At 39.8% G+C, this 25,491-nt stretch overlaps 1 protein-coding gene across 2 annotated transcripts in view; it reads right to left on the bottom strand.

Annotated features, from left to right (window-relative positions):
* fmnl1b (formin-like 1b) overlaps positions 1-25,014 on the bottom strand; it is a 39,133-nt gene extending 14,119 nt beyond the window's left edge. The window contains exons 1-12 of one of the 2 annotated variants that reach the window (XM_063482499.1): positions 24,224-25,014; positions 12,097-12,180; positions 11,057-11,140; positions 8,676-8,749; positions 8,344-8,427; positions 8,074-8,217; positions 6,980-7,067; positions 6,516-6,592; positions 6,274-6,367; positions 3,047-3,121; positions 739-849; positions 474-623 (exon numbers count right to left, since the gene is read on the bottom strand). In XM_063482499.1, coding sequence (XP_063338569.1) covers positions 474-623; positions 739-849; positions 3,047-3,121; positions 6,274-6,367; positions 6,516-6,592; positions 6,980-7,067; positions 8,074-8,217; positions 8,344-8,427; positions 8,676-8,749; positions 11,057-11,140; positions 12,097-12,180; positions 24,224-24,376 — 1,218 coding nt within the window. In that variant the 5' untranslated portion in view covers positions 24,377-25,014. The remainder of the gene's footprint in view (positions 1-473; positions 624-738; positions 850-3,046; positions 3,122-6,273; positions 6,368-6,515; positions 6,593-6,979; positions 7,068-8,073; positions 8,218-8,343; positions 8,428-8,675; positions 8,750-11,056; positions 11,141-12,096; positions 12,181-24,223) is intronic. The other variant, XM_063482498.1, reaches the window with a different exon arrangement.
* Positions 25,015-25,491: the final 477 nt, after the last annotated feature.

Below are 25,491 nucleotides of genomic sequence, written 5' to 3'. Positions count from 1 at the left end.
AAGGTTTAGAGCCATGAGTCTATCAGCTTCCTGTTAACTGCATCATTCAACAGATTCAGCTGCTGCTTCATTTGTGTGATACAATGTGGCAGCCATGAAATTATTTAATTTCTTAAACACAAAAATGGAGGAAATGTCTCAATTAGACTTAGACTTGGATTAACTAATAAGCTAGCTGCATTTAATAAAAGAAACAATTACAGTTTTGCTTTAAAGCAATACAGTTGGAAAATATTCAGCTTGATGTATTTCCTGTTATTCTGTAGTGTTTTTTGAAAGGTGAAATATCGGCTCTGACAACGACACTGCATGCAGGAGGTCCATGTGACCATTGCACCTGTGAGCGTGTTCATCCACACTCACAGGTTTATTTGAAAACCTGTCCTGGCCAGATTGATGGAAATCATGCTGATAATACTATGATAAAGACTGTCTTTGAGGTTAGTTTGTATTTAATGCATTTACATCCAGACCTGTGCGTTGTGTTCCTGCAGTTCTTCCATGTGTTCTAGCAATGCGTTCTTGGTCTCAGCGTCCTCCAGCAAAGCGCCAACATCGAACACGTTGTCCAGGTAGGCCTGAATCTGCACCAGCAGTCTGTCGCTCTCTGTGAACTTCAATTTCTACAAAGACAAAACACCAGAGTAAAAAATAATCAACACATTTCAACTGAAAGCTGTGACTCTGAGTCTAAGATAAGTTTAAAGCTGTTAATTTGGCATACAAGTTTACACTTGCCTCCAGGTATTCATCCAGGCCATGCTGCGTGAACTCGTACTGGAGGTGGACTCTGAAGTTCATGTTTTCCACTGAGTGGACCACAATGTTGATGAACTGCATACAGGCAACCTGGTGGGCAAAAAGAATGAATTTATGCAACAGGAAGCAGCCTCGCCTAATCAGACCAGTGTCCGACACCATCACCAGGACAGGGTTGGAATTAGGATTAGGATTTTGAGTCACTGCAGTGACCAAAATGGCTTCAAAAAAGACTTGACAAACCAATGGGTGACATCACAGTGGCTACAAGTTTAAAAGTTTACACGCACGACGTAAAGAAAGTCTGCTTACAGAGAGCAGACCGTCAGTAGAGCTAATGAAAGCGAGGAGGCCAAACTGCTGACACGAGCAGCTGCTGCACAATATTAGACACGAGCTTCAGAACACGACATGTGAACAAGTACCGCTGACATAAAACGTTTCACACAGGCTCGGTAATGTTCACTTTGGTGGAAGGCATATTTTGTGACCTCAGACCATCTGCTTCTCAGTGAAGTTGTTGGTAATTGTCCAGAGTTTCCCACTTTGAGTTTGTTGAGTTTAAAGAGGCCAATTAAAAGTTCTGCAGATTTCAAGCCGACTGAAACGCAGCCCCAGACAGCTGGCAGCCGCTCCTACAGCTGACTGAAGAAACACTGAAAACCGTTAAAACTAAAATCGCTAATTGTTCTTTTTTTCTCCAATAAACAACTGCAGCAATAATCACTTCTCAGGGGTGAGATTGTGTTGTGTTTCCTTTTGTTACTACAAACTCATTAACTTTAGTTATTAGATTGTTATCTTGGGCTCCGGGAAGCTGCAGTTTGCATTTTTCTTTTTTGTTTCCTGATTGATTCATTGATTAGTCAAGGAGTTTTTTTCCTCCCGTCTCCTAAAGTAACCTTAAATAAACGCCTCTCCTGCAAATTTACGACATCATTAAATTAAATTCTGAATTCGCGGCAGATTTTGGATTACCGTCCTCAGCTGTTCTACTTACAGCTCTGATCTTGTTTAAAAGAAAGTGGAGAACAAACTTTTAGCAATACACAAGCCAGGCTTCTTCACAGCATATTATATATAATTGCACACAATCTGTCTAATTAAAAGAAAAGCTGTCATTTTACAAAAGGCTCAGCCTGAAAGCTTTCAATTATAAAAACTAATTACCCCTATTCTTTATTATTTTAGCTTGTTTTTGTAAATTCTCACACAAAGGAGGTTTTTTTTCAGACTTTTTGTGTGCGAGAGCAAATTGTGCACATAAATAATAGATTTATTCATTTTTTTTTCTGGCAGTTACCAGTATTAGAAAAACACCACCAGTCAACTCCAACACCACCAGTCAACTCTCAGGTCTACAGTTAATCAATCAACAAATGATTTACAGTAATCTGCTGCAGCTGTACAGACCCGAGGAGAGATTGTTAAATCACAGGTGTTACAAACACGAACATTTTCCAAGGGAATTTCACATCCCTGATGATTATGCATTTCTTTAAAAAATCATATTTGTACTGCAGAGTAAAAGCAGGTTTAATTTAGGGCCTTTTTTCATGAAAATTCAAATAAAATGTTAATTCTGAAATAATGCTGACAGAGCATCAACCTGGAGGGATTCAAAAATTAAACAACTGTAGTAATGTCAGTTTAGAGCTGGCCTTATTCAACCTGAGGATAACATCGACACTCATTAAGAGGCCAGAGACTGACCAGTTAGATCACAGAATAAACGTCATTCCTGCTGACAGGAATTGTCTGCCTCTGTCAGTTGCTTAAGGGGACTCCACATCTGGCAGCTCCACATGTTGGATTTGGCAGTTTTTATGCCAGATGCTCTTCCTGACACAGCCGCAAAGGGATCTGTGTCTCCTGCTGGGAATAAACCTGGGATCTTTTGCTTGTTAGACAAAAAACTGAACATTTGCCAAAAAGACAAATGTGACGTATTTTTATAGATCAGCTGAATCTCATTGCATTAAAACTTTATAAGGACAGCTTATAGAGCAGGTTCAGAATAACAAACGTATTACTTTGAAGCCTTGCACAGCCTTGCTCTCACATTATAGATTTACCTGATATTTAAATCCTGTCGTCTTCTAATTTAATCACACTGTTTTTCTGGTTCTATGTCATGTTTTTATTTCCTGTTCTTTTGTTATCCGTGCACTTTTCTTTTTTATGTTGATGTTTTCTACTCTACAAATAAATTTTCATATGTTGTCATTACATTGTGAACCTGAAGAGTGTTTTGCATGCATATATTTGAATGCAATTGCTGCTTTACCATGAAGTCGATGTTGCTTTCTTCATTGTGGAAATACTCAATGAGCTTCTCGAATCGGTTTTTCTCCCCACAAACCTGAAAATAATAATAATAATAATAAAGATCAGATCAAACAGCAGCTGAGTATTCAACCCTCTTATTCTTTTTATTGTGCTCATTGCAGGTTTATAAATCTAGGTGACGTCCTTGGAGATTTGGAGCTTGCTGCCTTCCCCGTGTGTGCACACATGGGGGCAGTGTGCTCACGCAGAAACAATGTTACAGCCATAACGATGCATCAGGATTTCAGCAAACATGCGGTCTAATTAAACAGCGCAGCGTTGAGAGAGGAGGCTCTGTCGGCTGCTGTTTGTGGAGAATTTCAGCTCATTTCAGGGACAAACAGAAATAATGGTTGTAATAAAACCAGCACAGGATGATTGCAGCTCGCTCTGCAGGTGTAAACAATCCCCGGTGTTTGTGTGCCGCATGATTTCCTGGCAGAGAAAACGTGGCTTCTTTATGACTGTGTTTTCCTAACTGCTGGCATGTCAGCAGGTTCCCTGTCTCATCCATTGCTGTGTGGTAATCTACCTGCCCCTTTCTTACCCACTCATGTCCGCTGAATAATGCAGCAGGCCAATCGAACAGCCAGCACAACCCTAAACAAAGCCCATGTTCTGCTGCTGAGGGACACATGAGCCAGCTCCTGGCCCCGTGCCCGCCCGCCTCTATCGCTCTCCCCATCTTCTTCCAGCTCTCGCCCACACACACATGCCGACACTGCTGCGGCACCGACGACAAGCGCCGCTCACGGTGACACTCGAGTCACAGCTCTGATAATCGATGCCACATTAATCAAACGGGTTAAAGCTGATGCAGCCAGAGGGTTTGCAAACGGACGGGTGTTTAATTCATCACTTCATTTTTTTTACATGTATATAGAAGTCTTTTTAAAGAAACTCCGCAAACACCAAAACATGAAAGAATGGCATTGACATGAACACACAGAGCTGCTTTAGAGATGACAGGGGTCTTATTTTCTGTCTTAACGACTTAACGACTGGCCAACCAACCAATTCCCAGGGATACTGCGTGGTAGGTGAGATTTCAGAGCACTCTAAAGATCTCCGAATGGCATCCATCCATGCATTCACAGGAGGACAGACCCATGTCTCCTCTTCAGGCTGTGCCCTACAGGCCCCATGGGCTGAGGCCTTGCCAGTAGGCACTCTCCCTCGCCCACTCCCCAGGCCTGGCTCCAGGGTGGTGCCCCGGTTACTCTATGCCAGGCAGGGTAAACTGGACCCTGGATTTTTTGTTTTTCATATCATCATCTGAATGACTCTTCATTTGCCCCTTCACCCAGGACTAATTTGCCTTGGGAGACGTAACCAAGTGCAAAAGCCCCGGACAACATGGCCTCTGTGATCACTGGTGAAGTGGCGTTTCGCAGAGGTGTGTTTGAAGAATGAAGTGAACTAAGACAGCTTTTTTAAAGCAGAAGATCAATCAAACTCAGTATAAGAGAAATAGGGATTATTTTAAACTGTGAATAATACAAAGCTACCGTAATCAGATCCTTTAAATGGCCTGTATTTGTATAGCGCATTACTAGTCCCTAAGGACCCCAAAGAACTTTACACAACCAGTCATCCACCCATTCACACACTGGTGATGGCAGCTACATTGTAGCCACAGCCACCCTGGGGCGCACTGACAGAGGCGAGGCTGCCGGACACTGGCGCCACCGGGCCCTCTGACCATTACCAGTAGGCAACGGGTGAAGTGTCTTGCCCAAGGACACAACGACCGATACTGTCCAAGCCGTGGCTCGAACTGGCAACCTTCCGATTACAAGGTGAACTCCCAACTCTTGAGCCACACGAAAATACAGAGCGAGAAATAGACAAAAGATCCTCTTTAAGTATAAATTGAAATAAAATTGTTCTGTGTTTTGTACTCCTCCAGGGTAAATCCATTATTTAAGATGAGCTCAAATGTGAGATGTGCTTAAATTTTAATATTTAAATTAACATAACAGTGACCAAAGAAGCAGTTTAATAAGAGGGGTCGGTTTAGCTCACTGGAAGCAACTGAAAGAAATACTGAATGGGTATCTGCTTGTTGCAGAGCAGCTTTTAACTTCCTGAATGTTTTCTCCTGGTTCAGGTTTATGCTTCTGTCTCCACAGCCACAGGAAGCAACAGGTGCTGCTTTCTCAATCAAAGACAGAAGAAGGTCAAGGAGAGGTGAGAGGCCACTCAGCAAGTGTTTCACATATTTATGCCTCTTCGGTCAGTGTTGTTTGGCAGAGGAACAGCTGGACGGAGCAGCTGACGGTGGGCAGCTCGACCTGGGGTTCCCCCATAACCTGCTGGTATGTGAGTGCTGTGCCATGGATCTATGTTAAGCTTCTGATCACTTAAGTGTGAATGTGAGATGAGTCATCACTGCTGAACACAGGAAGAAGGTCTAAAACCATGGTTGGCTTTGCACGATCTCCTTGTTCCTGTGTGGGGTTTCTCTGGGATTCTAATCAGTCCAAAGACCTGCTTTTAGGATAATCTGTGATTCTAAATTGGCTATAGGTATGTTAGACCTGTGATGGATAAGCAGTCCATCCAGGATGTATCCTAATAACAAGGTAAGCCTTAGACCTCTGAACTGGATATGTGGTTCAGAAAATTGGAAAACAAAGCAGATTTTTGCAGCTCAAACAGCACCAATTATTTACTAAATGACCTAAACTTTAAATTTCAGCCAGATCTCAGCGGATTAACTGATATTTTCCATTATATTTTAAGTTATATGTTCATATTATTTTGGTAAGAACTCATAAAAACTACATATAATGAATGTGAATAAAAAAATAGTAATTTTAAAATCACTAAATATCCATATGGGTCTTAATAATCCTAAACCTTTCGTGCTCTAAATGAGATACTTGTGGAGAAATTCCCTTTACAGCGAGCAGCCAGCTTAAATCTAATGTGCATGTTTTAGTATGGAGGGCCAAACCTGCAAAAATTAAATAACAAAATACATCATTACTACTAGAAGCTGTCTCAGAATATTTCTGGTCATCTTCTTGTTCACCAATGTTGATTAAATCAATCAGAAGCTCAAATTAATTCAGTTAATTAATGTTCACACAGAGAGCAGGAATCTCTTAAAGTGGCAGCTACCAATGACACACCTCAAAAATACATGTAATGACTGTCAGCCACTGCAATGACTCTACTGACCTCTTTGAAGTTGTCAAAGGCGGCAAGGATGATGTCATGACCTCCTCTCACCAAACACACGGCCGCCAGCAGCTCCAGCACCAGAGCTTTAGTCCTGAAAAGACGATTGACGTTTATGCACTGTGCAATGCCCAGCAACTACTTTAAAGTCCATCCTGAACACTAACACCTCGTAGATAGTCACATCCATAGTTCCTATACATTTTTCAGCTTATAGTTTAGTATAGTTTTATGGTGTTTACCTCGGGTTTCTGTCGTTGAGGCTGAGCGTGATCTCGTTCACGCAGGAGGGATGCTTCATCACTTGGTTAAACCCCGACTAAGTAAAAAAACACAAAAATCTGCCAACAGCTCGCCAAATAAGATTAAAGAATGAAATGAAACATGACCGGATTAAGTTTGCTCTTGTATGGACCAGAAAACAATATAACTGCTGAAATGAAATAATACTTTAAAATTGAACTGAACTCTGACCTTACATATGGCATTTGTTTCTTAATATGAATTTAAAACAGCAAAGGACAAGTGTATAATAAGTGAATAAGTTTGAATTTTGAATTTCAACATGAAAAAATTACATTACCTAAACTCGTTTTTTTTTTTTGCTACCTTTAGAGAATGACTGATGGGAAATACATAAAAGTTAAACTCCAAGGATCAATTAATAAATAACAATAATACATAGTGTGTAAGTGGTTTTAAGTACCTGGTAATTCATGATGGCACGCAGACACATGATGCAGAGATGAACATCATCTTTCTGGCTCACAACACGCGAGTTCCTCAAGGCTTTTCTGTTTTAGAGAGGTAAATCAGCCAGGTTTAACTGAGGCTTAACTGAAGAGCCGCATTGAAAATAAAGCCAATAATTATTACCCATTTATCCACTCTTTTAGAAGAATGTGCCAACTAATTCTTAATGAATTAATTTAGAAATTATTTATTTATTTAAAGTCCATCGTCAGAAACTGCAGACTCTGTTTTAAGAAGCTCAAAAACTTCTGCAGTAAATACTTCAAATAATACTCATGCCAGCCATCATTCACCAGATGAAAACAAAACCACTGAGAGCATGCTCTCATAATTGTATTTTGCGTCACTTAGCGACATGTCTCACATTCACACCTAAGCACACCCCGTCTGAACAAAAGGACCCCAAACACCTACGTATGGAGGCGTACTCGCTATGAGAGGAATGCAGCCACTTCCCATCAGAAAGATAAGAAGGACACGTCTGCAGCTGCTGTGGGACGTCCACGCACAAACCAGCGTGCCCTCAAAACTAGCAGGTGAAGGCTAGGAGGAGATCATGATTTGAGTTTAATAGCATGTAACCCTGCTCATTCCCAAATGACCTGTTAGGAGTGACCAATCACTCTCACTTATGCATTAAAACAGTGCATCACAGCACACACTCCAAAGGACACTTTACGTGTAAATTAGCCACATCGGCAGCTTTTTAAAGTGGTACTAATTGAGTCCCCAGGGTTGAGAATGAGCTCCTACGATTACATCAGCAGAATGGAAATAGGTCCCTGCAGCCAGCTTTAAGAAATCCTTAACAAATTTTGCAGTGAGATGTGGATCATGGGCGTGCTGTCGATATACCCTCGGCCATGTGTCTATTTTTAGTTAAAAAACTTGTTTTTGGATAAACACTTAAGTCAGTTTAACATTTTACTTTTCTCACTTTTCAGAGTATCAATAACATCAGTAAGTCATTTTAATGTAATATTAATCAAATAAATCAAAGTAGCCCATAACTTTATCACTGTGCTTTTGGTGTTTGTCATACTGTACCTGACTGTGAAGGCCTTGCCGCCCTTCAAGGCACTGTGTGTGGGTGAGTTGCTGGCACTTCTTTTCAGATCTTCCCCTGGTTTGTCAGTAGTTTTGCCTTTGTCTGTGGGCAGCGTGCCATTGTCCACAGTCTCCACCTCACACCTGTGAGTATCACCATTAAAAGTAATGTTAATTAAGTTTTGTGACCTTCTTGGACTAGTGAGTGATTGTGTGGCTGAGACAGTTCAGCAGTGACTGCTCTGAGATATCTTTTAAGCTGATACCTACGTGACAGCGCTGTGGGCGACAGACAGATAATCCACAAGAACGTCCAAACCCTGGTTCTCCTCATTTAAGAACTCCTGAGCCCAGCTACAGCAGGACAACACAAAACAAATGTAACTCAGAGGCAGAGTATGGCAGGAAAAGTTAGTAAAGAAGTGTTACATGAGTTAAAAGTTGTAATTTTGCTAATACACACTATATTTCATTAAATGTGTTACAAGTGGTTGAAGAATTCACATTTTTATTTCATGCTTCGGTGTAATTTGTGTGATATAATCAGCTTTCTATCTCTATCAATGGTACAATCATATTGTACCCACATGGGAGAGACTCACCCGATGTGATTGGTCCTCAGGGAAATCTCCAGCTCTCTCAGGACCTGTGTGGATTCCTGGACGCGTCTCCTAAACTGATAAAGCATATACAAGGTGAGAATGAGGTCAAAAAATACGTAAAGATATCTTATTATACTCATTATAATATATTAAGTAATTGATCATTATGTGCCTCTCTGCTCTTCATCCATTTAAAGTAATCCACCTAAAGAACCTGCTTCTTTAGGTTCGAGAAACTGATCATTCAAAACAAACAAAAAAAACAACAATTACTAAAGTTAAAGGTGGTTCTGCAAGTTACTGAGCTATCAGGTGGTCTTTTAGTTGCATGGAGAGCTGAATGCACAAAGCTCAGGACTGGATTTAGTTTGCACTTAGTTTGTTAGATAAAACAGCTGAAATACCAATATTTGAAATACTTTTAGATTACAGGTGATGAAATAAGACTGCATATTGCCAGAAGGCTTAGCTGAAGGTGTGTCACTGCATACCTACTGACTAGCCAGGGCAGTTTGGAGGTTTTCTTTTATTATTTTTATAGAATTAAATAGAAACATTTCAGTTATTCCAAACATATAGCCAAGGCTCTATAGTCTATGAACCTTGGCTTATCCAGGTTTTGGCTTTACATAACATGATGAAGGAATGCTGGATATACAGTGGGGTGCAAAAGTTTGGGCAACCTTGTTAATAGTCATTATTTTCCTGTATAAATCGTTGGTTGTTACAATAAAAAATGTCAGTTAAATATATCATACAGGAGACACACACTGTGATATTTGAGAAGTGAAATGAAGTTTATTGGATTTACAGAAAGTGTGCAATAATTATTTAAACAAAATCAGGCAGGTGCATAAATTTGGGCACTGTTGTCATTTATTGATTCCAAAACCTTTAGAACTAATTATTGGAACTCAAATTGGCTTGGTAAGCTCAGTGACCCCTGACCTACATACACAGGTGAATCCAATAATGAGACAGAGTATTTAAGGGGGTCAATTGTAAGTTTCCCTCCTCTTTTAATTTTCTCTGAAGAGTAGCAACATGGGCGTCTCAAAACAACTCTCAAATGACCTGAAGACAAAGATTGTTCAGCATCATGGTTTAGGGGAAGGATACAGAAAGCTGTCTGTTTCCACAGTTAGGAACATACTGAGAAAATGGAAGACCACAGGCTCAGTTCAAGTTAGCTCTGCCACTTCTGCTCGAAGTGGCAGAGCAAGAAAAATCTCGGATAGACAGAAGCGACGAATGGTGAGAACAGTCAGAGTCAACCCACAGACCAGCACCAAAGACCTACAACATCATCTTGCAGCAGATGGAGTCACTGTGCATCGTTCAACCATTCGGCGCACTTTACACAAGGAGATGCTGTATGCGAGAGTGATGCAGAGGAAGCATAAGAAGGGGCGTTATGCATGGAGGAAAAAGAACACAGCATTCCAAGAAAAACACCTGCTACCTACAGTGAAATATGGTGCTGGTTCCATCATGCTGTGGGGCTGTGTGACCAGTGCAGGGACTGGGAATCTTGTCAAAGTTGAGGGACACATGGATTCCACTCAGTATCAGCAGATTCTGGAGACCAATGTCCAGGAATCGGTGACAAAGCTGAAGCTGGATCTTTCAACAAGACAACGACCCGAAACACTGCTTTAAATCCACTAAGGCATTCATGCAGATCTGTGGTGTGAGTTAAAGAGAGCTGTCCATGCTCGGAAGCCATCAAACCTGAATGAACTAGAGATGTTTTGTAAAGAGGAATGGTCCAAAATACCTTCAACCACAATCCAGACTTTCATTGGAACCTACAGGAAGCGTTTAGAGGCTGTAATTTCTGCAAAAGGCGGATCTACTAAATATTGATTTCATTTCTTTCTTTGTGGTGCCCAAATTTATGCACCTGCCCGATTTTGTTTAAACAATTATTGCACACTTTCTGTAAATCCAATAAACTTCATTTCACTTCTCAAATATCACTGTGTGTGTCCTATATGATATATTTAACTGACATTTTTTATTGTAACAACCAACGATTTATACAGCAAAATAATGACTATTAACAAGGTTGCCCAAACTTTTGCATCCCACTGTATTTGCAGTCAGGAACAGGGGTGTCCTAAATATTTTTAATAATTACAGAACAGTTATGACAGCACACAAAGTAACTCTGCCTGAACAGACAGGGCCAACTTCAATCCACAAATATTTCTTACAGTAAAATATTTGTGGTGCCGTTCTATTTCCTGCCTCAAAAAGCTCAAGAATTTTATCAAAAGGTCAAAAGTCAATGAGGCCTTTTCAAAAAGTTCATGTTTATTTTTCGAAAACAAACAGAAGCTTGAAATTGAAATGTTTGATTTGAGTTTGCTCCGATGTACCTTTCGACTGACTCCTCCATGATCCACAAAGCTTTTCAGCTTCTCCAAGTAAGCAGATGGTGGATTCTTCACTTGAAAGCGCTCCTAAAGATGGAGGAAAGAAACATTCAGACCTCTAATTATGTTTGATTGCAGCGCTGCAGTGATGGGGAAGGCAGGGCAGAGCTCAGCCGGGGTCTCACAGGAACAGGCTGATTACACCGCCTCAGTTATGCAAATGGTTGAAATGATTCGACTGCCATGCAGCGGCTACATTCTCACACACACACTTTTCACTGTTCACGGCCTTTAATTAAACCAAAAAGCTGACACTTTCTGAAATGTGCCAAACTGTTTACTTGAGAAGCTGTATGACCGTGACGGGTTTCTCTATCGCTCTCGCATCAACACACAGGTTGTTATGGACTCTCTTGTAGTTGCTATGGTGGTGTACAATATTGATGAGCTTCCTTGTGTTAGTGTATACGTAAGTCTGTTTTGGTTTCTTAAGTTTGGTATTCAGCCATCTTACAAGATGTTGAATTCGATTAATTAATTAAAACAATCCTTTAATGTTTCTTCTTTTATCTACCTTTAACAGCTTCTCATATTTGTTTACACTCCAAGCCTGTTAACATGTACTTTACTACAAAGCAGAATTTCTTGCTTAGCGAGGTAACTTTACATTTACCTCATTGTCAGTGTTTACATTGCTGTGGTAATTTGTGCTGTATCACTGCCTGCTGAGCAGTGTGTTCACGTAAAAGCCCATAAACCCCGTGTACAGGTAGAGTAGCAGGAGGGTCTGTAAGATTTTAAAATCTTTGTCTTTCACTGTTATGACTATAAAATAATAAGAAATGCATGTTTTTAGGAACATCTTTATTTCTGCTTTTTTCTGTTGTCTCCAAAACATTTGTATTTTCTTAAGCCTTATAGACTTCTCCTTGTAGGCCTTTTTTGTTCTTTGCATCTAACCCACTGCAACAGAAAAACTCATTTACAGTTTATTATAATAAAAAATAAGTAAATAAGTCCCGAACAGAATATTAAAAGTCTACCTGGTCACAGATCAGGTCCCACTTCTTCTCACTGTCATACTGGCTGAGGATCTTGACCTTGTCTGGAGGAAGATTCATCGTGTTCTGGAAGCAGAAACACATGAAATAAATGTTAAAAAGTCAAATCTGTCGATTGGAAGCAATAACCTGCAGAGCTTTTTCACATTGTTCACTTTTTATGTAGAGGTAAGTCAAAGAAAGTTCCATCAGAGATACAAACGCTGTTGATGGTTCACTTATGTACGGGCACTTATGTTGAATTAGACATGTGAAACAAACACAAATGGAGGGTATAACATGATATCCACAGGGGAACGATGAAATGAAAATAAAACACGGGAAAATCAAAAGAACTGGGATTTACCCCGTTGCAGAGGAGACAGTACATATAGACATTTATATGCATACACTATGATCATTAGAGTCAGATAAATGTTCCACATTTACAGTTTAATTACACTCAGGTCCATTTGAAATCACCCATTTTGGTAGTCAAATGTTAATTTGTATTTTGAACAAAGGTGTGTCGGAGCTGCTGCACCACTGAAATCTACAATAAGACTGCAGAGTAAATAACTTCAGCATTCTTAGTGTACAATTACAAGTACAAACTAGGTAAATGTTGCTCAACACAAGCAAGTTACAGTTCATATACTTAGCCTATTATGATGCAACAGCAATTACCACAAAGTAAATAAATAAATAAATAAAATAAAATAAAATAGTTAGGTGCATGTTCTATTGAAGACAAAAGGACAATTTGACCTTTTTTAAGAAATACTATTTAAGATTAATATTGTCATATTGATCATTGTGCTAATGGCTCATATACATGCAAGGTGTGGTCAGACTGCTCTTCTGGTTGGATGTTGGAGTAACTGAGGCGTTTCTTGTGTGAGAATGTGGAGACTTTAAATGCACCTGTTTATCACAGGCCGTTGTAAGTGGTCAGTGTGTACTACACTTCACCGCTGCTAGCTGGAGTCACTAAACTGGACTTCTCCACTGTGTGTGGGCTTTTTAATGACATATTTAAAAAGAAGAACAGCACTATTGTGTAGTACAAACCATCCAAATTCTAGCATTTTATCGGTGTGTTACTCAGCACTAAACAGCAGATATCTGTATCCCTGCTTTGCTCTTCTATCTTGTTTTTTACACAGTCGATTACCCTCATCCCCTGGTCTGTAATTTATTTATTTTTTTATCTACAATGGCTGTAATACCCATAAATATAATTGTACCACGCTACCTTGTAGCTCTTTCTTAAAGAGGCATGCGAAAGAAGGCCTACTGTGCGTTATTTTTCATTTTTAAACAGCATCAGACCACGCTGCCACAGTAACCTATATTCTCATTGATCTCTCTGTGCTCTGAATTATTTACAGATACATTCTGTGCCAAAAAACACTCATGTGATGTGTGAATATGGAGATCTTTCAGGAACCAACATGGTCACAGGCATGGGGTCCTCTCAAGCCCCTTTGACGACATCTTCAATAATTAAAGACTCTGCTGCAGGCCGTTATAAGTCTGGCAGTGAGTCACTCTGAGAGTCACAGGTCTTTGTAATTATCAGCTGTATGCTGTCATGTTACACTGCAGTGTCGCAATCAGTTTACTCACATATAACCTACATCTCAGAGGGGGATTTTAGTTCACATTGTGTTTTGAAGAGTGTGTGCTGATCCTCCCCTCTGATAAAGTGCAAGTCAGGATGCTGCCAGTTCTATACTCCTGATGTCAGCTGTTTGACAGATGAGTCAGATACTGTCAACCACACGCTTGCTTTTATTTATGATAACTGATATCAGATTATAAAAGCTGCTGAGAAGTAAAGATAAAAGATTGTCACCACATTCCTCCCATTTTCACAACTGGGTGGTGTCCCAAACAACAAACACAGACACATGAGCGGCACCGACTATAACCCACAGAGTTGTGAAACTAGGCTAGTCGACAGGAGAATCCCGCTCAAGCATGACGCACAGCTCCTCGTATCTTATCTGGTATCCTGAGCAACTCGGGCATCACAACCTCAGCGTGGTGTCAGTGACACTGACTCAGTCTGCTCAGGAATGTCCCTGTCATGTCACCAACAAACAAATTCACACCACTGTCTGAATTTGAACTTTTTAAAAATGTAAGTCAGGCTTTTTATTCATCCAGAAGTAGAGGCCGAATCCCACTAAATGCTAAAAGATGCGGAGAGCTGCTGTCAGGCATGCCAATCTGGAAAATGGGTCAGTAGATCAATGCTGGATGTGCATCTGATAAATCAAGCCTGATGAATGAAGCTGGTGGGTCAATACGTGCTGGTTATGTGTGGCCGGATGGAAACTGAAAGAGAAAAACAGCACTGGTATTTTCCAGTGTTGGGTTTAAAATACAACATCAGCAGGACACGACATGGCTTTGGCTCCGATATAGTGACATAACACAGACCCGCGTGTGACCCAAAAACACAAAAACCTTGTAAGTTATCAGACTTTAAATCATATTATGTGTGTGTGTGTGTGGGGGGGGGGGTTGCCCTTTTGTCATCTCTTCCCAGTCTCTACTGAATAATCTACCACATCTGATGAACCAGTTGAAAATGCCTGACACGGTTCAAACTTATAGTCAGTCTGAGACAAAATCCCAGCCCTGTTCTGAAGGAAGTCCAGTCTATTTGATTATTATCCTGAACTGCATGCAGTACTTGTTTTCTAAAGCAATATGCAAGGGGTTTAATGTGTTTTATTCTCCACCATCATGCAGTGCAATCACCGGATGTTTTGCACGAGGGCTGCAAACTACGTGGATGAAATTCCATGCCAACTAGGAAGCATAAAAACTGCAGTTCACTGACAGGTGTGTCATCACAGCTCACTGTGCTTGTGTTTTTCTAGATTCTGTGGATTGTTGTGGTTAATTAATCAGACCAGTAAAACTAGTAAGATTCTATCCATCTCTTAAGTCTGATGTGATCAGCCATCTGGTCTAAACTCTGGCCCAAATACTTTCATCTTCAATAAATTGTGAGCATGGCTGCTCTCTCAGGTGTCACACTGAAGTTCAACAACATGGCAAAGATGAAAAAAAGGATTTAGAGGTTAAACTGACTTAGAAGTTAGCGGGAAGTTGGCTTGTTAGTTTCCATCTAAGGATGAAATCCCACATTATGACTGAGAGATTTATAAAAACTGAAACGTGCAGCTGTATTGCTTCATAAATGAAGACAGAAAGCTAAACAGCAGCCATGTTTATGGGGTTATTGAAGATGGGCTAGCTAGCATATAATGGTGTGCTACTAGGTGGCTGCCTACAGATGTATGGTTAGGATAATATAGGAAAGCAAAGATGGAGGATGAATTTTAGACTTTTATCTCTCAACAAAAATCAGTGTGAGGGTGTAAAAGAGATGAATGCAATCATATGTCAGAGAAAAGATGCTGAAAACGAAGCAAACTTCAGTCCAGAGAAGACCTGAGACAATCAGTCAACACGCTGCTGTGTGGTTTGGATTACTCGCTATGAAAAAGTCTCATGCCCACTCTTTTCTGAAGCATTTATATATTTGGTGTCCGGCAAACTATGAGCCCAAGAGTTGAAAAAGACAACAGTTAATGAAAGCAGCTTGGAGCACAGCTTAGAAGAGCTAGCTTAGACCTTCATTCGATCCTCTCATCTAAACACTAAGCACTAGCAGAGGCTACTACAGATGTGCACCTACACATACGTACATGCACAAAAAACACGAGCGAGGTTGTTATGTATTGATTTTGTTGCAGTAAAATAATAATAGTCCTACAAAATGCTAACCTCTGTATTCATACAGCTGCTTTTCCATAACACCTGGTTCAGCTATGAAATGCTTTTAAATCTTTAAAGCCATTTGCCCCCAACTAATAACATAAACTGAAAACTGGCAGCCTGCAGTGCTAAACGTGGAAGCAGGGAGAGGCTATAAAATACTTTACATAAATGAGCCATTATAACCTGTATGGAAATCGTCTGATAGTCTAGGAAGATTATGATAGGCATATAATGATGATATAAACAGACATGGTGTGTAATTGTAGACTTTTTCTTCTGCAGGAGGACACAGGCAGTCTTGTTGATGGTAGATTCAGGTGCCAGAGATAAAAATTCCCCTTTCAACAAACAGCAACACAGACAGGATGAACTTGTTTTACATGTAACATAAACCCCAAAATAAATTATAACAATTACTTTATTTTTAGGTTTCTTGTATATTTCCGTTTGATACTTTTTTAGAGCTTTTGCAACCTGTTACCTCTTTTTAATCGCTTAGATTAACAAAACAATTATTATTTTGGCAATTTTTGACATTTTTGACAGCAGGAGGTGCTGTTAAAGTTCAGTTATCTGATGAAATTAACTCTGTTATGGCTTACATATCTTTTATTTTTTATTTTTTTGCTTCTTGTATTTTATTTCTTGCTTTTTCTTTTTTTTCTTTTAAATCGGTTCAATTTTCTTTAAACCAGTTTTTAACTTGTTTCAGTTTTGAACACTTCCTTGTGATATTTTTTGCTAATGTATAATACATTTCTAAAAAAATTATTTAAATTTAAATGAATTAATGTATTTACTGTGTCACTCCTGGCACTCTTGGAGCCTTTTTCTTTGTTAATTCATGTCATTAACTCTCTGTTGTGACAATGCCAATTGTGTGCTTGTTGCTGTATATGTTCACTTTTTCTCTTAGTAGGACGAAATTATTTGTTTCCGTCTTTATATGTGATTTAGTTATAATACCAAGAATATTACTAGACGTGTGCTCCAATTTAGCCAGAAACAATGAAGCTGGCATGCTGCACAGCTTGTTTGCCAAAAGACTTTAAGGTTGTCAGCAAGCCCCATTTATGTCTAAATGCTCTCTAAATTAAGATAATCTTTTTTTTTCCACTGAGTATGTTCGCATGCACAAAGAAATATTCTGTGCTAGCATCTGATCACATAATCACTTCCCCTGTGTGTCGTTAAAGGCGCGATCTTCTCTAACATCATCAGGTCAGCAGGGAGTTGTGCACGTGACAGTAACATAAAACACAATCTGTGAGGCGCTGCAGTCATCAGGCTTCACATGTTAATGAGTTTAATTTTCATCTCGAGCTTGCTCTTGGCTGTGTGCCCTCTACGGCTCATTTTTATTTTTTAAGACCCGCTAAGTGTGAAGGCATGTGGCAATCTCCATGGCAACCTGCACCATAACTGCCTCAGTGCTTTGCAGGCTCACGAATCCCCTCGGCTATTTTTTAAAATTAAGTGGCGTTACACAATAAAATCAGTGACCTTTACACCTGCCACTACACCACCAGAGAAGTGGTGAGACTCTGAGGCTCAAAGTAGCAGCAGAGATGGAGGACAGGGTATCATTTCTACAAGCAGAGTAAAGCTAAATGATGCATGATGCTGACTTCCTGAATCCCTGATGGTTCTGATTGTCCCAAAAGGATGGATCAGTGAAATTATTATGTTCACAGAAAATGAATAATTACTTATGATTCTGTGCTTTTCCTGTCTTTTCCTACTGGATGTATATGCTTTCATCTTATGCTAAAGGCGATCTTCACTGCTCACTAATCTACCTTTTAGCTACCTCCCAAATAACCAAATAAGTAGAATATGGCAAAAATACCCCAAATAATTTTCCAAAGTTCAAGATCACATATTCTGATGATTTTTTGACCTACAACTTCCTGACATTCTGTTTTCATTCTGTTATCAACTACCTGCTGCAATATTGTCACTTTATGATTTGTTCACAGTTCCTAAATGTCAAGATGTTTGAGAAAAATTACAACATAGATTGATGCAATACGAGAATTATTGTGAGGGTGCTGGGAATTCCCCAATTTGGCACAAGTTTTATTATAAGGAGGGCCTGAATGGAGTTCCCCAATTATCCACTGTTAGTGGGGTAAACCATCAGAGAGTTGAGGGTGGGAGTGGGCTGAATCTTCAGTTTGATTTGATTTAGTTAGTTTGTATATTATTTAGCTGGGGTGTGTTTGTAGTCAGATATATGTGAGGCGTGTTAAAATAACTGCAGTATTTCACTGTATATGTTTATTTGTAGCTGGACTGCGTTGGGGGAATCTTTTAAATTATATTGGTTGTGGTATGACCGGCGCCTATTTAAGGAGGGTTTTTTGGGGGGCTGGGTTGTTCATCTCTAGATGTGTAGCTAGTGAGAGAGTTAAACCTCTGTACTTGTAAAAGAAATAATAATCAGTAATCAGAGCTCTGGAAATTCACATTACCTTGCGACTGCTACAATTATGTTGTTGAATTTTAAGGATGTAACTACGCTTTATGGATAAATGTAGACCTTAAAATATTTTTAACGTATCTCAGTGTAATAGCCCACATCCCTTTAAATGATATTTCTTTTTCATGTCTTTATTAACCTGTTCTCTCTATCTCATGCCTCCTTTGTCATGATTGTTTTGATGAAAAGTACAGTCTTTTCTCCATCATTCTTGTAGATTCGATTTATTAGTCATTAGTTTATATGGGAGTTACCAGTAGTCATGTTTCATTAGTTTATAAACCTGCCTAGTGCTTTTTTTAAACAACTGTTTTAAATTAATAAAAACTCAACAACTGTATGGCCTCTAATATGCTGTGTTTATCTGAGTCATGAATTTAGTGATTGTAACATATTTGGGGGCTTGTCTGGGATATAGATTCAGGGCCTGTTGCATCCAAAGCAGACAAAATGATTTAAAATAATTGTTTAGTTGATTGCTAGGATATAATAATCACACAATAACAGGATGATGGGAAAACTAGGCTAGTGTGGCATCATTCTATCACAATATACAAAGATAAAGGTAGAATTTCCACAAATACAGGCTCTTGCTCATTTTTATTCTGTTATTATTACATTATTGCTGTACTGAGTTGATGCATGATAATGTTCTGCAAAGTGCGTGACACCCCAAGCTGCAGTGAATTGCATCCACATCTGCTCTGCTTTTAATGTACTTCCACAAATATCTTTAAAATGTCTCATGGAAATACAGCCAGTGTTTTGTTTGAAACTGATCGTGGGATCATGGGATATTGATATCAGTGGGGTTACAGAGGAGACAGATGATGAAGAAACAGAAACAACAACAAAAAACCCACCAATATTAAAGAAAAGAAACTGGTTATTCTATAACGCTGCTCAGATAAGAAACAATAGATTGATACTGGCAAAATGTGATTATGAATTGTTGAGTTCACAACGCTACTGAATCCACCGTGATACTCTTCGTTATTCTGGGATTTCACACAGATTGCCAGACACAGCATCTTTGTATTTTGGTCGGTATAGAGATAATGATTCTAAAACACTTTTTTCAGATTCATTGGAGTTACAAAAAAGTTGTTGTTTTTTTAATAACTTTACTTGAGCTTTAATTATAATGATGAGGAAAAAAGAAAATGAACTAAAGGGAGGGACTGAATTCACACTTTTATAGAGGGGCAAAAATACAGCACATGGATGTGCTGAAAGGTGAAATGAGCAGTGCATCACAATAACTATTTTATCTTAACTATATTGTTTTGATAATGGTGTGCCCTGAGTTAAAATGTGATTAATTGCACGGAACTGAAACTTACTGCAAAAATTGAATAAGTGGAGTTAATGCCCCTCAATGCTTAAAAGAAACCAATACTTATAACTTATAATCCTGTAGAAAAGTACAGACTATCTAAAAAAGAAACTGAATGTTCTTTTCTCTGCTTCTTTCTGACTTTGTGCATCAGTTTGTAAGTACAGTACACAAATCCGCAGATGTACATTTACAAATCCACCCACCTGCCGCATTCCCTGTTGGGAAATATGCAAAGTGTTATGTAAAACACTGAAGGGAAAAGTACTAACTGTAAATTTGGACGTAACTGAAGCCTTTGTGCAGTCACTTTGTCAGAGTCATTCTGTGCTCTATGTTCTCTGCAGGTTTCTGCAGCTTTAGCATTGCTTCTTTTATTGCGGATTCACATCAAAGCATCAAAATGTGAGTAAAGTATCGATAAATGCTGCCTCACAAACAAACCTGCTGGCTCATTTTACAAACAAATACATGCAAATGCGCACGTGCTGAACACACAGAGCATTATCCACCTCCCAAGCCCTCTGACATACTCTCTCCGCTCGTCCTTCTAAGCCACTGCAGAAGGAAACCAGCAGCGCTTTGCACACGGACAGGCAGAAACTGGTTTGTATGCAGACAGAGTATCTTCAACACTGAGCACAGGAGATTTAATTCATTATGCACACTCAGCAGAAGACATAAGGGTGGGAGAGATAATCTATATTTGGTAGGACAGAGAGGTGATGTAGCAAAAAGACAGAGACATTGGGGGGAGAAGCTGTTGCAGGATTTAGGCTGTTATTATTATGGAGACACCTGAACATTCATACAAAGTGCTGCAGCTCTGCGATCAGTGACGCCTGCAGCAGTTGGCACAAGACGCTTGCTGCTGGCACATTAATTCATTGCTGTATCTTACACACAAATCCTTCCACTGCAACACTGGCTGAGTTTACTCTGATACTGTAAACACATTCAAATGAAAGCAAAGACTGCAGTTTAGGCTTAGAAAAAGATATTCAAATAATGAAAAAAAGGTTTGTGATTCAACATGACTTATTTGATAACTGGAGTGTTATTATGATGTTATTATTATGTTCTGCATGTAAAGTGACAAAAAGACTCACAGATTAAAGGAAATGTCAGTGCTCCAGGGTTAGTTTTACTAAGGTGATGAGTTATCAATATAGACTGTATATAAAAGATACAAGGATTGAAAAAAAACATACAATAAGTTATTAGCTAATGCTAACAGGTTTTATTTTAAAGCTGCATTCATCAGCTGGTACGGGTGCATCATACAGAAAAAGATGCTTGCTAATTAGTGCTAATAAAATACCAGCATTCATTCCAAAAGGTGCCAGCACTACAAACGCTGCTGAGAGGTGACGTTAAGTGACTCAAATTATCTATAGTGATAAATAGATGAGGTGATATTTTGTGTGCAGCAGGCCGGCGATGCTTTCAGGTGATACTGTGGAGATACTCGCTCAACAAATCAGAAAGTTATGTCATCCCACAGTCCATCTTAAACCCTCAAAACATCCATCAAAATGTTGCCATTTAGTCTAGAACCACAAACCTTTTAGAACTGGCAACACTTTAACCAAATCAACAGCAAACACACAAACTGTTTCAGTGCAGTCTGGATCCACATCTATCTGCGAGATAAACACACAGCTGTCAGTTTACCCAGATAATTTCAAAGGTGGGGACCCTGTAATAATTTTTTTGTGAAACACCTTAAAAAATAAACAGAATTATTATCACTTTGTGCCGAAAACTATCTGAAAATACAGGGTAGTATGCAAACTGGCAAAACTCGGTAGTTTGCAGCACTGTGGTGAAGTTTATGGTAATACGTTATGTTGGACTGGTAAAGGGTAAATTGTGTTATTCAGGTCAGTGTTAAGTTATATCAAGGGTACTGGACAACACTTTAAATTTAAACTGAAGATGCTGATTAGACTCAGAGTCATGAAAGCTTCTGAATGAACAGGTTAAATCCAGATAATCTCAGAGCAGCAGAGCAGGTCAGCTGATCACTGCCTATAAACAAATCTACTGGAGCTCACAAGGAAATGATTAGATGACGGCTTTCTTTTCTCCACATTACAATACTACATCAGATTTTAGGATTTTCCTGCTTGCCAAGCGCCCCTGGCTTCACCCATTAGTTTGTGAACTCACATTTTGAAGCTTAGGATTCAGGATGTTGGTCAAAACTTCTGAAAGCATTGCTTGAACCATGCTTACGGCTCTGCTCTGAGTTGTTAAACCCTGACATCACTTCAGAATTGAAGGTAAATTAATTGGACTCTCTCAGGGCCCATGTGATTCTGCTAAATGAATTTCATCCCGACTGTCCACTAAATATCAAAGAAATCAGCTGAAGTGGTTTGGAGATATCCCACTGAAGGAAAATAAAACATTATCTCCTCAGCAGAGGAAATTACAACTCTGCCTCTCACAGGCAGCATTTTCTGCTCACACACACACACTGACTGAAGTGCTTCACTTGGAAGGGAGCAGCATTTATCAGGGCGTTAACTGATTGCCTTTCACCTTTAGGAGCCGGTTTTGCTAAGTATGCTCACTGACAGCACGTCTGGGGCCTGTTAGCTGTGTTTCACACTATCAACTCTTCAGTGTGCAGCCCATCATTGTGATAGGACTCAGAAAAGAGGAATGCGGTTAATCATAGAAGAGGCTGTCTGACCACATATTGATCATAGCCGCCGTCTCTCTTTCACTTTAGCTGTCACTGTGTAGACACGAGTTCAGTCACTGTTGCTGCACATATAACAGCTCAGTGACGGCTGGAGTTACACTCAAGCAATGCTTTGAAGACTTAATGATTCTGTCATCCACCCCGCTGGGTGGTGTGGAAAACAGGCGGGCTTTTCAATGAAAACACAGTATGCTGCTGAAGTTGGAGAAACACTACAGCAACAGCCTCCTACCTTCTGGTTTCTGTCTTCCTACTAAAGTTTTGCTGCAGGAATTTGCTCCACCTCAAGCTCATGAGCAGTACTGAGGTCGGGGCACAAGCGTGACCTCCCCTGGAGCAAATGTCAAAGTAATGTTATCAGCAGAGGTGCTTTAATCGCTTTTACATCTTTGTGTTCAACATCTGGTCTTGGGTAAAAGAACTGTTCCAACATCTGTGCAGATGTTGAGGACGACTCCCAGTCCTAACCTGTAACCGCTTTCTTATTATCTGAACTAGCCGGGGGCTTATAATGCTGAAAACGCAAGGAGGATGTTTTCCAACAGTTAAGGCACGTTAAGTTCACTATGCAACAAATGAGGCACAATTTAAGTGTGGATAAACAAAAAAATGGTTGTTGTCCAAAGAAAGGCTGTAGCGTATATGGAGAGGACACTGCGTGACCATCTTTTTTGCAAATCAAAAGTTAAGAAACAAAGGCACACGTCTGCATGTCGGTATTTCATGCTTCGGCTGACTGTATCTGTGTTGTGCATGGAAAAAATCGGGGCGATAATGCTGCTGTTTCAGATGGATTTATCTGTTTTGCTCATTTCAGTTTACTTTCTGTTTCTAGATTCTAGATTTAATGATTTAAGCAGATATGTGGGCAGGTGACGAGCTTAGTGTTAGACTGTTGACTGGTAGGTAAAGTAATGAGGAAAGTAATGACCTGTTTTCAAAGGGAGTAACTTTTATGAGCCAAACACCAAAAACAAACGTTGTTGTCGGCGAGTTCTGTGATACCGAATAAATCACAAGAAAATCATTTAAGATATCCCGAAACACCTGAGTATCTAAAGAAGGACTAAAAAACACACAATGACAGAATATATTTATGGCCTCTGTAATGATATGGTCTACATCCATTTAATATCACAGTGTCGTTAGATTTTAGTGACGTCGCTTCTGAATTATTATCTATCTGATTTTCTTTCCCTCACAGCTATGCTCCTCTCCTTTGAGCTTCTTTTTCAGAGCTTAAAGTTTACTTCTGTTTACTTATTCTCTTGATTTGATAAGCGCCCCCTACAGGAATAATAAAGTAATGACTTTGAGAAGACTAATGAGGACCAACTTAAGGCACCTGTATTTCACTAAATATAAAATCAAGCAACGAAGGTGATGCAGCATATGACCTAATCAGCATTGTCTCTTTCCCAATACCCAGGGGTATTTTTGGCAACTTAATCTTCTCTCATTGGTAAAACCTTGATACATGAGTGATTTATAAGTACTAGTATAAGTACTGAGATAGAGCAGTAAAGAATAGAGGCACCTTTTACTAAGCTGTAAACAGACCTGACTTCCTCGTATCATTCTTTCTCTAACAGGGAGCAGTGAGCCTAAAGCTGCGGTAAGCCTGAGCATAAAGGAGCTCTTATGTATCTTTCCACAGCAGCTTTGTGTACCTGGCACAACGATAAGCTTGTCCCGAGGACGTGCACATTTTCAACATATTCCACATTCTTTGTTTCTTTCTATTGTGGCACTCTTGTTTTTTCCACATGCAGCACGAAGTCATGCATTCACGACTCACCAGCACAGCGTTGAAGCGCTCCTCCAGCTCTTCTTCAGGTGGCATCGGGAGTTTCGCCCCGGCTGTTTGTCTCTGGGGCCCCATGGACCCCGGGCCGGATGGCTTGCCATCCTTTCCCTGAGAAACCTCAAGGCTTCCTGCTGCATTCCCCATGACTGTCAATCCAGTAGATCCAAAAAACACACATATGCACAAAATTCAAAAAGCAGTCACTGCCAGAGTCTCAAAAGGGATAAAATGTGGGTCTGTCTGGTCATCCAAAGTTAGGTTCTGTGTAGCTTGTGGCCTTCCATTATCTCCACAACTCCTCTGTGTTGGTTTACATTTATTACTTGTCAGCTTTCAGTTTTCTGACAAACAGAAGAATGAAATCCACCCCAGCCTCTGAATGACAGCTCAGACCTGGCTCAGGTCCTAGTGTATTATGAAACCCTAGAAAGAGGGAAGGGGATATCCTGACAGGGACGGACGGACTGACAGCTGAGCGAGTGACAGAGGAAAGGGGGAGGAGGGAGACTTCAGAGCCTGAGGCAACTGCTGAACAGCAGGCTGAAATAACAACAGGAAAAAAATCAACAGAAGAAGATAAACAGCAAAATATAGGCAGCACTTTGGTGTGGAGGAAACTACTCCCAAAGCTGCTGCAGGTAAGCACACTCAGCTGGAGCTCCAGGTGATCTGTGGAGGTTCTTCATCTGCTGCTGGATGCTGGTAGTCGGTGGACCTCTGAACTCCATATCCAGAGTAAAAAAAAAAAAAGAGGGGAAAAAACAGGGAAGAGCAGAGAACCGGCAGGCAGCCACTCTGTCTATCCGGCAGGAGAGAAACTGAAGGCAGCAGTGGCATTACTTCTAATAGCACAGAGCACTCTGGGTCCTAATGCCTCCATATTCAGGCTGCACCTGACCATGGAAGCTTTCACAGCAGGTGTGTCAGACGCATTTTAGTTCATAGGCCACATGACACTTAGTCAAGTTCAAGTGGGCCGAACCAGCAAAAGCCAAACAATATACAAAAAATATCCCTCAAAATGTAACTTTTGTTCATAAATGCAAAGAAGTACATTCTGAAAACCACATTTTTTACTTTTAAAGAGGAACTCGTTTACAAAAAATTGATCAACAGCTACTAATCTCTAAGAAAAAATGAGATTGTTGTGCTACAATGAAAACATTAAACTCAACCAGAGCAACAGAATAGCTTAAACAAAGAATAATTAATAAATTAAAGGAGCATCTCAAGAAAAAATGAAAGAAGTTACAGTATCA

This window comes from Pelmatolapia mariae, linkage group LG8 (genome assembly GCF_036321145.2).
Source record: "Pelmatolapia mariae isolate MD_Pm_ZW linkage group LG8, Pm_UMD_F_2, whole genome shotgun sequence".
NCBI lineage: Eukaryota > Metazoa > Chordata > Actinopteri > Cichliformes > Cichlidae > Pelmatolapia > Pelmatolapia mariae.
The sequence above is the reverse complement of the archived record's forward strand: the minus strand, read 5'-3'. Positions and strand labels throughout refer to the sequence as shown.